Here is an 18,282-nt window from a genome sequence, read left to right as displayed (position 1 = left end):
ACAGCATTACAACATACTATAACCGTTGAGTGAGGTCAGTAATCCACTTCAGATGTACTGGAGATGACTCTTTTTCAACCTGATGATACTGATGAGGCAACTAGAGTTCTGTTTGTAGCGGGCAGAATGTGATATGCGCCTTTTGTATTATTCGTATTTACTATAACAATAAAAGAATGTGTTATGAAGTTTATTCATAATGTATCCAAAATACAACCATAGATCATACCAGACAATGGTGGGTGTTCTTGAATCAAATTTGTCTTGTCCATCCTTCACTGGTCACCAGCGAATACTGTTATAAAATGGTTTCTGCTCGTTTTCTTTACATCGTCTAGTTTCTTCTTTTTTATTGAAACAGGTCCACTACACGCTTGTTCATCTGAAAGATCTGCCAGGTCCAGTGTTCCGAGCGGCATGGAAAGAAAATTATCTAAGAGAAAAAACAATTTGTCCGCCGACAATTACAATCAGTCATAGAACATGATTGTTTGTACAACAATGCATCATGTATGAAACACCAGTTCATCAAGAAATGAAATAGTTCCTCACCATAAACTTAACATTTATTACATTATTTTACAATGAGAGGCACTATTCAGTGGGCTATTTCGTGAAGGGATACGGCGCTACTGTCTTTTTGTACGGCCGCACTTCGAAGTGTCTGCCGTCGGCACGGGTGTCGGCGTGGCCGCCGTGGCTCGCACGAAAGGCGACGCACCAGAGCCGCAGCGTCAGGAAGTACACCGCCTCTGCGACGCTCATGAAGCTGAAGCCCATGAACAGCCCCAGGAGGCCTCCCGTGTTCGCTGGAACACAGAGGCAGCTGTTGGTAGCAGTCGCCGTGGCATCAGTGATACTAAGCTGCCCCAGTCAGCAAAGTCTTTACAACCGAATACTACGTTGCCACATCCTGCACATAACGTCTTCTCAGAAGAAAAGCCAACATGCTACATCGTCAACGTTGGGGCTTGCTGGCTAGGCCCGCACACCCACCGTCGTCGCGACTGCACAGATATCGCTTTGCCGCTCCCCCTCCCCTCACCTTCCCCCCACCCCCCACCCCCTGCAGCGGAGCTGACCTCAAAAGATTGTGTATATATTGTCTCGGCTAGTTAAGAACCATTCACTGCCGTGTGGGTCGGGCATGAAACATCTCTGAATCACGTTGTGAATCTAGTCGTGTGAACTAGCAGTTGAAACTAGATCACGTTTTTCCAGAGATATTTCATACACTTTCAATCACGACAGATCCAAAGACAGTTTTTTTTTATTACTCTGGAGTAAGATATCAGCTGAGTTCCAGTCTATTTTTACTAATTTCTTTCCCTGAGTAATTTGATTTAATTACTTTAGCAGTCTGTATGCCTTTGTTGAATCCTATTAAATGTGTTTGTAAAAAGGATTATCATCTTCCTTCAATAACCCTTGAATGTTCACAGATATTACTGTCTATGTACTACCTGATTATGGAATTTAGTAAATACTGGGAATATCTCGTATATTTCTGTTTTATTGACACAATTAATTTCTTAAATTAATGAGAGATGTCACTGGGGGATCAATGAAAGGAGAGCTGATCCTAGTGTGTATTGTTTTGGTATGATAACAGTCAGTCATTACTACACTCCTGGAAATGGAAAAAAGAACACATTGACACCGGTGTGTCAGACCCACCACACTTGCTCCGGACACTGCGAGAGGGCTGTACAAGCAATGATCACACGCACGGCACAGCGGACACACCAGGAACCGCGGTGTTGGCCGTCGAATGGCGCTAGCTGCGCAGCATTTGTGCACCGCCGCCGTCAGTGTCAGCCAGTTTGCCGTGGCATACGGAGCTCCATCGCAGTCTTTAACACTGGTAGCATGCCGCGACAGCGTGGACGTGAACCGTATGTGCAGTTGACGGACTTTGAGCGAGGGCGTATAGTGGGCATGCGGGAGGCCGGGTGGACGTACCGCCGAATTGCTCAACACGTGGGGCGTGAGGTCTCCACAGTACATCGATGTTGTCGCCAGTGGTCGGCGGAAGGTGCACGTGCCCGTCGACCTGGGACCGGACCGCAGCGACGCACGGATGCACGCCAAGACCGTAGGATCCTACGCAGTGCCGTAGGGGACCGCACCGCCACTTCCCAACAAACTAGGGACACTGTTGCTCCTGGGGTATCGGCGAGGACCATTCGCAACCGTCTCCATGAAGCTGAGCTACGGTCCCGCACACCGTTAGGCCGTCTTCCGCTCACGCCCCAACATCGTGCAGCCCGCCTCCAGTGGTGTCGCGACAGGCGTGAATGGAGGGACGAATGGAGACGTGTCGTCTTCAGCGATGAGAGTCGCTTCTGCCTTGGTGCCAATGATGGTCGTATGCGTGTTTGACGCCGTGCAGGTGAGCGCCACAATCAGGACTGCATACGACCGAGGCACACAGGACCAGCACCCGGCATCATGGTGTGGGGAGCGATCTCCTACACTGGCCGTACACCACTGGTGATCGTCGAGGGGACACTGAATAGTGCACGGTACATCCAAACCGTCATCGAACCCATCGTTCTACCATTCCTAGACCGGCAAGGGAACTTGCTGTTCCAACAGGACAATGCACGTCCGCATGTATCCCGTGCCACCCAACGCGCTCTAGAAGGTGTAAGTCAACTACCCTGGCCAGCAAGATCTCCGGATCTGTTTCCCATTGAGCATGTTTGGGACTGGATGAAGCGTCGTCTCACGTGGTCTGCACGTCCAGCACGAACGCTGGTCCAACTGAGGCGCCAGGTGGAAATGGCATGGCAAGCCGCTCCACAGGACTACATCCAGCATCTCTACGATCGTCTCCATGGGAGAATAGCAGCCTGCATTGCTGCGAAAGGTGGATATACACTGTACTAGTGCCGACATTGTGCATGCTCTGTCTCCTGTGTCTATGTGCCTGTGGTTCTGTCAGTGTGATCATGTGATGTATCTGACCCCAGGAATGTGTCAATAAAGTTTCCCCTTCCTGGGACAATGAATTCACGGTGTTCTTATTTCAATTTCCAGGAGTGTACATTCCTTAGTCAAGACCACCTACAATACATCAGACCACAACATAGAAACCAAGATGGCGGCCGTCTTAGGCCAAGTATTTCAGCTCTACCCTAATACGAATAATTTACTAACTTTATAAATGGAAAAAAGATTCTAAATTGCGTAAGAAATGTATTGTTATATATTTTTCTATCTTCAAACTTAAATAAAAAGTTGTCACTAAAGCCACAAATTACGTAATAAGAACTATGACGAAGTAAAATTATGAGATGCAACTCAAAATCAAATCCAAAAAACTCCTACAAAACACATGTAAATGGCATATTTGGACACTAATAATAATTTGCACAATAGAAGCTACATAGCAATAGTAAATGAAGTGTGTAACTAAATCTCAAAATTGTATTCAACAATATGCAGTGAATTCTAGTCACTGTCATTATGTAATATGTTAGAAGAGTTTGATTTTGAGTACCTGTTGGATTTATTTGCTGCTCAGCTTGGCCACTTTGTGTTTTGTTATTTTTGCTGCAATGTCTTCATGAGTCCTCTTTTTTGTTTGACTAGTGTTCGAGCAATTTCCTTTGAAACACACTTTTCATTCAACAGTTTTGTGTAATTATTAATAAAAATGTTTGAAAGCACTTTAATACTTTTCTTGATTATTGTCTTTAAAGGAATGCCACATTTGCACACATCACTGAGGTTACTAACGGCATTTTCACACAATTCAGTTCCTAAGGCATGAACTGCATCTCTGATTTTCAAGTTATAGGAATTCTGGTTCATATGTGCTGCTAATCAGATATATATTACAACACAAGGAAATCATTATAGAAGAAGGACACTTCAATCCCCCACGATTCAGTTGGTTGAAATAGGAAAGGAGTTTTTTGGTTTCACATTGCAACAAAATTTCATCCGTGTCTGCAACATTTCTTCACAGCCTGAACATTTTCCACCTTTTTGCAGCTTCTCAAGCACTGTTTTGCTGGTGTAGCTAGCAATACAAACCAAGACTTTTAACGCTTCATCCATCATGGGAATGTTTGCTAGTTCCTCTAGAGCAGGTTCTAATTTATCTATATTTTCATACGTTTGGTGTTTTATGCTGTAATTTACTTTTGCTGCAAAATCATTTAATGTAAATTCACCATGTTTAGTAGATCTGAGCTTTAGTAGACTTATTACTTTCAGTTTCCTCTCAGATTCCAAGATTTGCTCAACTGAAACATTATATGTGCAGCCACTTAGCCTTCTATAAGCTCCAATTCTAGCTTCTAAAGCATCAGTTTGTAATTTTGCTGTAAGAATATAGGACCAGTTGTAAGTGTTAAAAATGTATCTGCGTAACTGAACTGTTGTTGCAAGTGTGTGAGAGAAAGCAGTATATGTTTCATTGGTTAATTTTCCATGAGTAGGCAATGCATGCCAGATATCAAGAAATGTTTTCAAATTTTCAAGAAACACAAGTCTGGAGTCAGTAGGTCCAGTGATTGGGCTAGAATTATCATCTGATGTGTATTTGCCTTTCATGGGATGCTGTACATTAGAAACTGTCCACCATTTAATGATTAATTTCAAAAACTGAATAGTGCCATCAGAAATCTCAATCCCCTGACTTTTCAAAATTTCTAGTGCTGCCACATTTTTAGAATCAAAAACACTGAGAGCAAGGGTAACATTCTGTCTCTCAATTGAAGTTGGATATACTGCCTTTCTCACTAGCTTTGGGGCAAGTTTCAACAGTTTATTTTTCTCAGATAGAAACAGGTTCCTCAAATCTGGAAACTTTGCTTCACTGACAGTATATTCACATGCAGCATTCCCTTCATCACTGTGTAGAAAGGTATTGATGGAAGCAAATGTATCCTCAATATTTGGCATTATGAAGGATTCATTTTTTCCATTCAACCAGTTATTTCTGAAACACTTAAGCAAGTGCACATTGTCAAACAGAAGAAAGAGAAATTTGGATGGAGCAATTGGATTTGTAATACACGGCTGTAAAGTGCTGCCACACATAAGGTGATACATTTTTCTATCAGTGCTGTGGTTATTTGTTACCAGGCATATAACATCATATTGAAGCTCATGCATTAACTTTAATACATCAATTGTCATTTTCAGTAGAGTATCAGAATTAACATTTTTTACAGGAAAGAAAACTATCACTTCTTTATAATCAGAATGTAAAGATGATGCCATGAAAACCTGCATTGTACCTGCTGTTGTAGTATCTGAAGTATTCTCAGCCACACTAAGTATCTTTCCTGCCTTATAAGAGAATTTTGAATTAACATAAACTTCATCTAGCATCACTGAAATTACCTTGTCACTTCCCTGAAGAAATTTATTTTTTTCCCTCAAAAAAGCTACCTGTGATGGACCAATACAAGGTTTATTTGGACCCATTTTGCATAGAAACTGCCTTAAATAGACAGGATGAGGTAATGTTAACACATTTGTTTTTCTCAAGTGATGGTAGGCACCAGGAAATGAAAAGCAGATGGTTGATGCCCATATAAAAAGCTCAGGAGAATATCTACTTTGCTTTGTTATCGCGAGTTGTAATTGCTCCAAAACAAATTCTATTTCAAGTGCTATTCCAGCGTCAAAATCACTACCAGTTTTTAGAGCTTGTTTGAGAACATTGACTAAAATTATAATCTTGTCAATGGTGCCAGTAGAGTTATCTGTGAAACCATTTAGGTGACTCACCAGATTATCAAATTTCGTCCACTTGTCACATTTCAAGTTCTCTTCCTCCCCAGTAGGGGACTGTAGTATCCATTTCAAGGTTTCCGTAGGCAAACACACATTTTTGTGAAACACTTTTACTTCCAAGGAACTTGATATCTTGAAGCACACTGAAACTAATGGCACATCACTGACTGAATCATCCTTTAATTTAATGAAAGATACGTAGTCTAAATTGTAAATGGACAAACATTCCTTTTCTGCACTTCGGTTTTAAAATGCTGAAAGTCAGGTGTATTGTCATTTTCACACCACTTACTGAAACTACATTCATCACGTTCCAGTAGCTGTTGAACATGATCTTCAGGATTCTTCCTTTTCTTAGGAACTGGTACTGTGTGATAAGAAGGTTGATTAGGAAAGATGGTTGGAATTGCATCATTTGTTAGTTTTGGTATTTTTCGTGGCACACGTATTGGTTCACTATTTTCCACAGGAAAAATATGTTCCCTAACCACAAACTTAGGTTCAAAATGCTCAATGCATACCACGGCTTTATCGTTCACTTCAAAATTATCTCTATGAATTAGTTTAATCCATTTGTTCCTCAATGCTGTTTCCTTGGGAAACTTAAATGTTGAGATATCGTATGTTTTGCCGTAATTTGATTTACATCCTGGTACACAACAGCTGCGACCCATCGCAAGAACAGTTTACACTTTAAATTATGCCGACCTTACTACAGAATCTAGAAAATAAATACTAGCGCAGCACTTTTGACGACATTCACAGCATATAGCATAAATAACAGCTAGTAATAAATGCTTTCGCTTCTCTTGAACGTCACGTATACAATGTTACACACACGCGTTGTGGAAACACAAGCACGCTGGTTTGTTTCGCCCACTATTGCCGCCATATTGTCAACTATCGATATCTGCCTTAAGGTCTGATTTATTGTAGGTGGACTTGCCTCCGTGTACCTATCACCAAAGATATGCTTTCCCATGAAACTAACCTTTGCCAGTAATGTCCGATAAACCATAAATATGTTTCTGGGTCTTACAATGTCTAAGCTTCTCACTTCTCACGACACGTTATTAATTATGAGTTCGAATCCTTTCAATGTCTGTTCAGTACAAGTTTAGTCTTTTAACGGGCACTATTTTCACTTCTCGTTTATTAGCGGAATCACCTTGACAACGAGCGCAAAGATACTAGTGTTATAAGATCCAAACTATTTTCGGTCCCAATACTATTTAATAATTCACATACAGTGAATAAAGTCTTAATTCAACATAAAAGTTTCCGTCTTGTCAATAAATCTCTTCACAATCGTAAGTATACGATCGCAGCGTTTCGTTTAACACGTACAATCACAATTCACTTGAATATCAATGTCCATACACCCAATCACCTCTAATTGACTTCGTCTCTGAATTTATCCCAAAATAATCTGCTCTCCACCACTCCAATGTCTAACCCAGTTCCAAGAATGCAATTTAATTAGGCTTCTAATCCCAAAATCCCGACTACCACGGAAGAACTGCGAACACAGTCGCCACCGCTGAAAACAAATCTGAAAAGACCTAACAATGCTGCGCATTGGTTTATATATTACATTCAAAACAAAACGCAGCTCAGTTATGTCTTCCTTGAATTCGCTTTGTACTACTTTGCTTTACTGTATTTCGAATATCTCTTTGTAAAATTTTAACTAACTATTACTTCGAAATACTACTGCCGTTTTTTGGCTCTTAGAACATTTCGTATTACAGAATTTAATCTAATACTCGTTTCTGTATAACCACTCTCTAAAGAGCGGTTACATGGCATACATAATATCAGGCATGTAGTCGAAATATTGTGCTAAGTAGGCATTATCTTCCTGCAACATACTCAAAAACGCTTCAGAAAATATGTGCCCCATGAAAACATTAGAAGATCAATCATGTACATTCTAGCTAAACACTTATCTTCTGAACATGGTATTCCATGCGATGGCATTATGGTTAAAGCAACTGGTTAGTAACCTTCCTCCGTAACCAAACACCGAGATTAACGGAGGTTAACTTTAAACAGACAGCATAACACCATGAACTGTAGAACAAATGAAATTATCAAAACAATTTTGCAAATTCCATCTGAGATAATAAGACCAGTGCATAGATTGCTGAATCCTCTACCTTTATTTTGTAATTGGGATTAATACTTTTACTCTTTATGTTACATTTATTTTAAATGTACCTTATCATCTCGAAGCAGGATACAGGTAGTAAAAATAAAAATTTATTTCATTTATTTCTCTTATTTTCCTGAAAAAGGAACAAGAACCTCAGTCTCTATAGATGGCAAACCATTGGATTTAGACAGAATATCAGAATTCTTTGCACTTATCAAGTACCGCACATCTAATTTTTAAATGGAAAAGATATTTTACATTTTACGAATGAAGGAATATACAACCATCAAAAGAGGCTTTACACAATTATTACTTTTCTTTTTCGGTTCCACGAAATGAAAATTTTTACTTGTCATTTAACTCAGAATTAAGATGAAATTTAATTTAAATACATAACAAAAGAGACGAAGTCACATCAAACTAGATAGTTGTGTTAGTAATTTTCTTCCATTTTCCAAAGTAGTTATTATGTTTTAACAAACAAGATTAAAGCGACGGAAGGCAGGCCTGAAGGCAATTAAATGTGAGCGAATTGGAGGGCTATAACGGAACGGGGAGGTGGGGGGGGGGGGGGGGGGAGAAAAAAAATGTAGCCGAGGTCGCTAATGCACACCTGTCCGAAGACTCGGATGTAACAGGTTCGAACCCTAGTGGTGGAACAGATTTTCACAGCCAGTATCTCGCCAGCAACAGGACGAGAGATGGTGGGATAACTTTCCTGATCACCAAATCGGATTAAATTCCAAACCTCTCCGCAATTTCTCAATCAATGAAGCCATGACATATTGCTGGAAACCATCCGCCCATGCGGCTTTTCGCGGATGATGCTGTAGTATACAGAGAAGTTGCAGCATTAGAAAATTGTAGCGAAATGCAGGAAGATCTGCAGCGGATAGGCACTTGGTGCAGGGAGTTGTAACTGTCCCTTAACATGGACAAATGTAATGTATTGCGAATACATAGAAAGAAGGATCCTTTATTGTATGATTATATGATAGCGGAACAAACACTGGTAGCAGTTACTTCTGTAAAATATCTGGGAGTATGCGTGCGGAACGATTTGAAGTGGAATGATCATATAAAATTAATTGTTCGTAAGGCGGGTACCAGGTTGAAATTCATTGGGAGAGTGCTTAGAAAATGTAGTCCATCAATAAAGGAGGTGGCTTACAAAACACTCGTTCGACCTATACTTGAGTGTTGCTCATCAGTGTGGGATCCGTACCAGATCGGTCTGACGGAGGAGATAGAGAAGATCCAAAGAAGAGCGGCGCGTTTCGTCACAGGGTTATTTGGTAACCGTGATAGCGTTACGGACATGTTTAATAAACTCAAGTGGCAGACTCTGCAAGAGAGGCGCTCTGCATCGCGGTGTAGATTGCTCGCCAGGTTTCGAGAGGGTGCGTTTCTGGATGAGGTATCGAATATATTGCTTCCCCCTACTTATACCTCCCGAGGAGATCACGAATGTAAAATTAGAGAGATTAGAGCGCGCACGGAGGCTTTCAGACAGTCGTTCTTCCCGCGAACCATACGCGACTGTAACAGGAAAGGGAGGTAATGACAGTGGCACGTAAAGTGCCCTCCGCCACACACCGTTGGGTGGCTTGAGGAGTATAAATGTAGATGTAGATATGCACTGCAATGCTATACTCACATCCGTTACAGTCATCTGCACACGAGGCAGTCACGTACGACACCACTCTCACACATCACTATAAAAGCGATCATTGTTCGCGAAAGAAAGAACTTTTCCTGTTAAGCAGAACAACCTTCTATTTGTAATCTCTCAGACAACAATGCTATACGACTTTTTTTTTCTTTTACTGCTCATATGATATGATTATTGACAACTCATAGTAACGTAAGTTTTACATATCATTTGATAACCACTAAGTTTTATTGCCCTGAAGGCTTAGTCACGTCAAACGCTCACTGAAAATCTGTGACCTTGGAAAAAAGTTATACTGAATGTTCAGTTAATATTACGAGGCGGCGTACAACCAGATCAATGCATAACTTCAGTTTGGGTGCCTTCGTCTTTAATCTATTGCTTTTCTCCCCATGTAAGTGGTTTCTTTATACAGGGTGTCCAAGTAGGAATGGTCAGCATTCAGGGATATGGCAGAAACGAGCATTCAAAGCAAAATACCTCGTAAACATGGGCTTTACAATGCATACCATAACAGATATGAGCGCTTGTGTAGTAGAAGAGACGTGTTTCATAGTAGCGGTGATGCACAAATGCTCATAGGTATGCAAAGATATGAACTTAGAGCCCACGTTAAGTGGACCTTTTTTTCTGCACTAACAGCTCTCAAAACATGGAAAGCAAAGAGCTAGCTGTAGAAGAGATTTGTTTCACAATGAATCTAACTTAAACCAACTTACGGTAAGGACAACACACACACCCATGCCTGAGTGAGGACTCGAACCTACGATGGGGGCGGAGGGGAGTGGGGGGAGGGCCGCGCAAACCGTTACAAGGAGCTATAGACCGCTCGGTTACCCCGCGCGGTCAACTTCGCGAGTGCACCTCAACCAATAACGTAACGCAATTTTGTAAACGTCTCTATGGCAACACATCAGTGTTTTCACAGCTCTGTAGACGTCTACCGTTTCCGCCCGCAGCAGTTAGCGCGCCACATTTGAAAGCTGCTATAGCACTGCTGGGTGTCAGGGGTCTTCTCACGCCGTCTCAACTATACTACAGTTCTTAGCACAAGGGAAGGTGTTCCTGCAAAGAAGCAGAGCGATCGGGAAGCGTGAAGGGATGAGGTTGGCGTAAGCATAACGGCAGAGAGCGGGCGATATCTGGATTGCCATACCGTGTTGCTGCAGACAATAGTCAGATTTATGTGCCCACGGTACATTATATTATACTGTCAAGTCTATGAGGAGAAAAATAAATTTGAAAAAGGATTTAGATCCATCATCTACACTAGAGACGTGCTGACGACGCTGCGTCCACTGCTCCATAGCTTCCGCATCAAGTCGGGTGAGAGTTCATTTTTCCTAAAAAGGTGCTTGTCTAACAACAAGATCACCGAAATTAACTACCACATTTGCCATTTTAGTACTCACTGGACTGTGTTATAACTAAATATATAATACACAACAAAGTACCTTCAAACACAAACCGAATTCATTATATTTGCTTGACAACTGCTTGTACTCCATAGAGCTTTAAGAAAATGAATAATTTTATAATGCATGTGTGTGGATGTGTTAACTGTAGTTACTAGTTAAGCGTAAATCACTGTGAGTAAGAAAGAATTAGAGGTAGTAACTACAAAAAAAATGGCTCTGAGCACTATGGGACTTAACATCTGAGGTCATCAGTCCCCTAGAACTACACTCCTGGAAATGGAAAAAAGAACACATTGACACCGGTGTGTCAGACCCACCATACTTGCTCCGGACACTGCGAGAGGTCTGTACAAGCAATGATCACACGCACGGCACAGCGGACACACCAGGAACCGCGGTGTTGGCCGTCGAATGGCGCTAGCTGCGCAGCATTTGTGCACCGCCGCCGTCAGTGTCAGCCAGTTTGCCGTGGCATACGGAGCTCCATCGCAGCGTGGACGTGAACCGTATGTGCAATTGACGGACTTTGAGCGAGGGCGTATAGTGGGCATGCGGGAGGCCGGGTGGACGTACCGCCGAATTGCTCAACACGTGGGGCGTGAGGTCTCCACAGTACATCGATGTTGTCGCCAGTGGTCGGCGGAAGGTGCACATGCCCGTCGACCTGGGACCAGACCGCAGCGACGCACGGATGCACGCCAAGACCGTAGGATCCTACGCAGTGCCGTACGGGACCGCACCGCCACTTCCCAGCAAATTAGGGACACTGTTGCTCCTGGGGTATCGGCGAGGACCATTCGCAACCGTCTCCATGAAGCTGGGCTACGGTCCCGCACACCGTTAGGCCGTCTTCCGCTCACACCCCAACATCGTGCAGCCCGCCTCCAGTGGTGTCGCGACAGGCGTGAATGGAGGGACGAATGGAGACGTGTCGTCTTCAGCGATGAGAGTCGCTTCTGCCTTGGTGCCAATGATGATCGTATGCGTGTTTGGCGCCGTGCAGGTGAGCGCCACAATCAGGACTGCATACGACCGAGGCACACAGGGCCAACACCCGGCATCATGGTGTGGGGAACGATCTCCTACACTGGCCGTACACCACTGGTGATTGTCGAGGGGACACTGAAAAGTGCACGGTACATCCAAACCGTCATCGAACCCATCGTTCTACCATTCCTAGACCGGCAAGGGAACTTGCTGTTCCAACAGGACAATGCACGTCCACATGTATCCAGTGCCACCCAACGTGCTCTAGAAGGTGTAAGTCAACTACCCTGGCCAGCAAGATCTCCGGATCTGTCCCCCATTGAGCATGTTTGGGACTGGATGAAGCGTCGTCTCACGCGGTCTGCACGTCCAGCACGAACGCTGGTCCAACTGAGGCGCCAGGTGGAAATGACATGGCAAGCCGTTCCACAGGACTGCATCCAGCATCTCTACGATCGTCTCCATGGGAGAATAGCAGCCTGCATTGCTGCGAAAGGTGGATATACACTGTACTAGTGCCGACATTGTGCATGCTCTGTCTCCTGTGTCTATGTGCCTGTGGTTCTGTCAGTGTGATCGTGTGATGTATCTGACCCCAGGAATGTGTCAATAAAGTTTCCCCTTCCTGGGACAATGAATTCACGGTGTTCTTATTTCAATTTCCAGGAGTGTAGTTACACCTAACTAACCTAAGGACATCACTCACATCCATGCCCGAGGCAGGATTCGAACATGCGACCGTAGCGGTCGCGCGGTTCCACACTGAAGCGCCTAGAACCGCTCGGCCACAGAGACTGATGCAAAAGACTACTGTCTAAATGCTCAGTACATTGTCATATTTTTACTATCAACCAGAATTACAGTGTAAACTAGCAGATTGCATTTATAATCCATGGAACAGGGAAACAACCATCCATCTTATTCGAACAACTAGAGGGACTGCTGCCCGATAACGTCGGTAACGACAGGTTGTCATTTTAAGACGTTTTCCAATTTGTGCCTTGACAGGGGGTAACCTGTCGAACTATCTGAGTATTTCACGAATTTATCCGCCCGCTTAAAACTTAAATTTCACAATCACGTAGCTTCTTCTCCTTGGGAAACACGTTAAAAATTATAATTAGTCACACATGAATGTTCAATATCTGCATACCACTTTGGGTAAATTTCCAATCAATGAAAGCTAGGAAGTTCTCACACACTATTTATGCAACCTATATGTTGAGATAAAAAACATTTGTTCAAACCGTGAGTCTTTAAAACGAAGAATTACTATTATCTTAATTTGTACCAAAGTCTGCAGCATGCTACCATCCTCATTGCTGTCTACTCTGTGCCCAAATTACATGATTTCAAATTTACAACGATAGCTTCAAGGCTTGTATCCATCTTTACGTCACTACAAAGTCTTCATTCTGAAGCTTTTTAACGTGCTGCACACAGTCGGCCCACGCTGAAGGGAAGATTATGTCTTTTGCTTCGTGCTCAGGCGTCTGTTATCTTGAATTTTTTGCTCTGTTCTACCATCTACCTTTAATCCGTGCCCAAATCAAATCGGTTGCTTTGTAATAACAGAGATGTGAAAGTAAACTCAAAATAACTCGCCCGGCTGGCCGCGCGGTCTAACGCTCTGCTTCCCGAGCGGGAAGGCGTGCCGGTCCCCGGCACGATCCGCCCGGCGGGTTAGTGTCGAGGTCCGGTGTAGCAGACAGCCTGTGGACGGTTTTTAAGGCGGTTTTCCATCTGCGTCGGCGAATGCGGGCTGGTTCCCCTTATACCACCTCAGTTACACTATATCGGAGATTGCTGCGCAAACACTGTCTCCACGTACGCGTACAACATAATTACTCTACCACGCAAACAGTTGGTGGTCTGGTACGTGACGTTCCGGAGGAGGTCCACTGGCGGCCGAACCGCACAATAACGTTGGGTTCGTTGTTGGGAGGCGGTGGGGTGGGTGGACTGCTGTGGCCTGTTGTCGGGTTGTAAACCACTGAGGGCTAAGGCGGGACGAAGCCTCTCCGTCGTCTCTAGGTGCCCGGTTCAATACACAATACACAAAATCTCAAAATTGTGTGACCATATTCAGGTGCAACAAAGTTAAGTTTGTACATTTTGTCGCGTGACTTGTATAAATTAACGAGCTGCAGTAATTACGCGGGTGTCTGGTTTCTACTGTGTGGAATATTTTTTTTTATTTTTAAGCCATAGCGCAATATGCACAGTAATATTATTTCCAGAAGATCCGAAGATGACAGCTAGACTCTGTGGAAACCCGTCACTGGGGAAATAAAAATATTTCAACACGCAATCTTGGCTGCAAAAATTCTTATTTATCACCAAATTTCATATCGCTTCCGGAAACATGCGTAACGCATATGTTCACTATTGGTTTAGAGTAAGACTCTTACAGCCAAAAGAGGTGCTATTGCCTATGGAACGACGAGGACTGAAATTCTGTGGACATGTGTAAACAGCAGACGCCACAAATTAAACGGACTTTTGTGTGGGGATTCTTGCTGTGATTCAATTTTTGGACACTGCATGCGCGATAAAAGCGGAGGGTTTTCGCCGTTAGAGGTAGTGCCTGCGAAAGTATCAGAAGCATTGTGAATTCTGGTGAAAAATACCAGGACGTGTGTTTAGAGTCGGCTACATTGCTTGTGAGCAAAAAGCTGACGATCTTCTTAAGTGTTACAAAGCGCAATCTGCGCGGCGTTGCTATATTGGATGTCAGTGTTGTATTTAATTTTATTATAAGCACTGGTACAAGAAGTTCTTTTTGCGCCCATTAGGGTTGCATCGTATTTCTAAAGTTAGATGTGATGCACTACGGTCCCTTAGAGGAGTATAGTTATTAGTTATCTTGCGCTACGTCATACCTATGGAAATCTAGGCCTGTTATGCTGGCCTGCTTTAGAATGAATCTATGTTAAGCTGCGCTAAGCTATTTAAATTCCGCTGCGCGAGAAATAACTTGCTTGGGCTGCTGATGCTTTGGCAAAATGTTCAAATGTGTGTGAATTCCTAAGGGACCAAACTGCTTAGGTCATCGTTCTCTAGACTTAGATACTACTTAAATTAACTTAAACTTATGCTAAGAACAACGCATACACCCATGCCCGCCCATGCCCGAGGGAGGACTCGAATCTCCGGCGGGAGAGGCCCCGCAGTCCGTGACATGACGCCTCAAACAGCGCGGCCACTCCGCACGGTGATGCTATGACGTGAAGGACTACAGAGCGTCGCGAATAACGCCGACAGTTTGAATGGTGCGTTGGGCGCTGGAAGTTGTGTGTTACGTGCATTGTATCCGGTGGTGATTGGTGACCAGGGTTATTAGTTGTTACATGTGGTATAATTTGTTATTGTGGAGTGAGTCTCGTTGACGAGAAAAAACTAAATAAATTATAAACTCACTACATTTCTTATATATGAAGATGGTATCTGTTCTTTGGGACATGTCCGAAGGAACAGATACCATCTTCATATATATATATATATATATATATATATATATATATATATATATATATATATATATATATGTCCACATAACATATTTTCTTTATTTGTGTGTGAGGAATGTTACCTGAAAGTTTGGCCGTACCTTTTTGTAACACCCTGTATAGTTCAGGCTCACCGGCCATTTGACCATCTTCTTCTGTGGCGATGCACGATCAGTGCCCAAACTCTTACGGGAATCGGCAGTAAAGCCGCGAGTAATGAGTATAATGGGCAGGAGCACTATGAATATAGTGCGGGACAATAAGTTGTGAATGTGGGTCTCACGGGAGGCGTGCCAGAGGTAAGTCCCTGCAGTCGCACTATCCTCTGAGTCGTCAGTGGCTCAATGGATGCCGGCACGGTTGCTCAGCGTGTTCGGTCGGAGGGCTGCGTGCCCTCTGTAATAAAAAAAAAACTGAGTCAAGGAACCAATGATCAACTTGAACGAATGTCTTGTGACGTCCGCCCAGACCAAACGCAGCTAACTACATCGAACAAATGGAAAAGAAAAAACAAGATGGTTAGAGCGTCTGCCATGTAAGCAGGGGATCCCGGGTTCGACTCGCGGTCGGGATACACATTTTCAACTGTCCCCGTTGACTTATATCAACGCTTGTAAGCAGCTAAGGGTATTCATTTCATTTTATGGCGGAGGCCTGTTAAAAGCGGAAGTTAAGCAGTTACATTAATTATCAAAATTTGAGTTTCTACTATCACATGATTAAATGTTTAAACTTTCGTGTATTGTAGCATTTGGAATAAGTTCTGCAATTTTTTTAAAGTGAGAAGCTGTAGATTTTAGCGGGTGTTCGTTTCTTTCCGGGGGGCGGGGGAGGGGGGGGGGGTGTTACACAGTTTTGTCAATATTGCGTTCATGAAATTTTAAACGTAAAATTCCTTCAGAATATTCTTTATATAAGGTTGTCTTATCATTCGATATTCATTTCAAATCTCACATATTGTGTTGCCTGTCATATTTAAGATACTGGCGAAGTTGTGATTGGACCGTAGTCCTTATCACGATCTCATTTACGTAGAGGTGTCTGGGGCTACTACTGGGGGTCTGTGGTGCCCCACATCGCCTTCCAAGCTGGTGGTCCTGCAGCCACGACGGACTCTCCGTTGTAGCATTCGTGATTATTGAGCCTGCCGCAAATGAAAGTATCAATAAGTAATATTCAGCTCGACTTCTCTTCTACTTCTTGTCACTAAAGGCTCGGGGAAGGCACAACACTGTCGTAAATTGTGACAAACTTGTTGTATATACCAACAGCAATATTCTCCCAGGTAAGCATTAATTTCGCCTAAATTCTGCTGGGGGATTTTCCAGGTTGTCTTTGTACAACGAAACATAATTCTTAGGTATGTCATTAGAGTATAAACATAGCCCTGCAGGAGCCCTCGCGACTGTTCCCGAAAAGGACGCTGTGCCAAAAGACACTAGGTTCATCTCCCTCTCCATGAAAGTTGTGATTTGATCAGATAAGCTTTGGCCACACACAACATTTATGGTCAGTATTCCAGCAGTAAGTATGCATGTGTACTGTTACTTACATAGGAACTCTGTGAATCCAAACAGTTCTGCTTTCAGCATGGATGTGAACTGAGACTCGGTGAAGAAGATATGTACCAATGCCAAGTTCTCTCTGAAAACAAATTCAAACGATACAGACGAGAGTTAGTAATGCACTACAACAGCGAACCAGGTGACGATAGGCGCGACCAGACTCACATGACATGGGAGACGTTGCTGGCGTTGGCGGTGTACTCGGATCGCAGGTGGTGGACCCAGAGTCTGCTAGAGAATGTGCTGCTGCTGTAGCTGATTTCGGAGCAGCCGGGCAGGCAGCTGCAGTTGATGCGCTCTGAGCTGGGACCAGCCTCTGGCCCGTCATTCGTCTGCGTCAGGCTGATCTCCATCCTATCTGCAGGCACCATCAGATCCGCCTCAGCCACCATTCTAAGCGAAACACTGAGAATTGTTTTCTTTATTTTCAAGATGACTGACTAAATGATAGCCATCTAAGACAAATAAGCACACGGGACAATAAATTAGTTGACACCAGGACTGATTACGCTAACACATTGTAGGCTACCAACGTCTGTATCCTCGCTAATGGTCTCAGTTCGACGAGCAATAGTGCCTAAAACGTTTTTCAAGCATACCATGTCCAGAGGAAGCCGCTCATGCGATCTATATGTTCGAAACCGGGCGTTTTACTGACCAGTCAAGGTGTAATAAGGTATCGAGTGGTCGACAGATCAGAAACGTGCGTGTGCAGCTCTGTGAATACAGAAGCTGTTATCTCGGAAGACGGCTAGTCATCATGAAGATATACACTCTCTTGCGACATGAACGTGACAAGCTGTCAAAGGCTTTAATAACCACCTTTTGCAGTGCGGATCAGCACGAGAAGTGCAGAAGGACCTGGAAGGTACTGACAGAGTTGTGGAGCAATGTTGACTCCACTGCCGTGGGATCAATGGGGCGAACAGCCCGATCGAGTAGGTCCCACAGCTTCTCTATTGCGTATATATACAGGAAGTTGACAGGGGAATACTGCGTACTCATCCTGGTGTTCTTCGAACCACTCACGTACACTGTGAGCTGCTTGACAGGTTTTACTGTCCTGCTGGTAGATGCTATCGCGCCGAGGAAAAACAAACTGTCTGTAGCGCTAGACACGGTGTCCAAGGATAGATTCATACTTGCTTCTATCCACTGTGCCTTCCAGAATCACGAAGACACCCAGGAAATGCCGCGAAAACAATTCTCAAACCATAAC

General features: G+C 43.5%; 1 protein-coding gene across 1 annotated transcript in view; it reads right to left on the bottom strand.

Moving 5' to 3' along the window:
- Window positions 1-319: 319 nt before the first annotated feature.
- Window positions 320-18,282, bottom strand: part of LOC126474441 (pickpocket protein 28-like) — a 217,466-nt gene continuing 199,503 nt past the window's right edge. The window contains exons 9-11 of the mRNA XM_050101911.1: window positions 17,229-17,421; window positions 17,051-17,142; window positions 320-809 (exon numbers count right to left, since the gene is read on the bottom strand). Of these exons, the coding sequence (XP_049957868.1) occupies window positions 607-809; window positions 17,051-17,142; window positions 17,229-17,421 (488 nt within the window). The 3' untranslated portion in view covers window positions 320-606. The remainder of the gene's footprint in view (window positions 810-17,050; window positions 17,143-17,228; window positions 17,422-18,282) is intronic.

The sequence above is a fragment of the Schistocerca serialis genome, chromosome 4 (assembly GCF_023864345.2).
Source record: "Schistocerca serialis cubense isolate TAMUIC-IGC-003099 chromosome 4, iqSchSeri2.2, whole genome shotgun sequence".
Classification (NCBI taxonomy): domain Eukaryota; kingdom Metazoa; phylum Arthropoda; class Insecta; order Orthoptera; family Acrididae; genus Schistocerca; species Schistocerca serialis.
The sequence above is the reverse complement of the archived record's forward strand: the minus strand, read 5'-3'. Positions and strand labels throughout refer to the sequence as shown.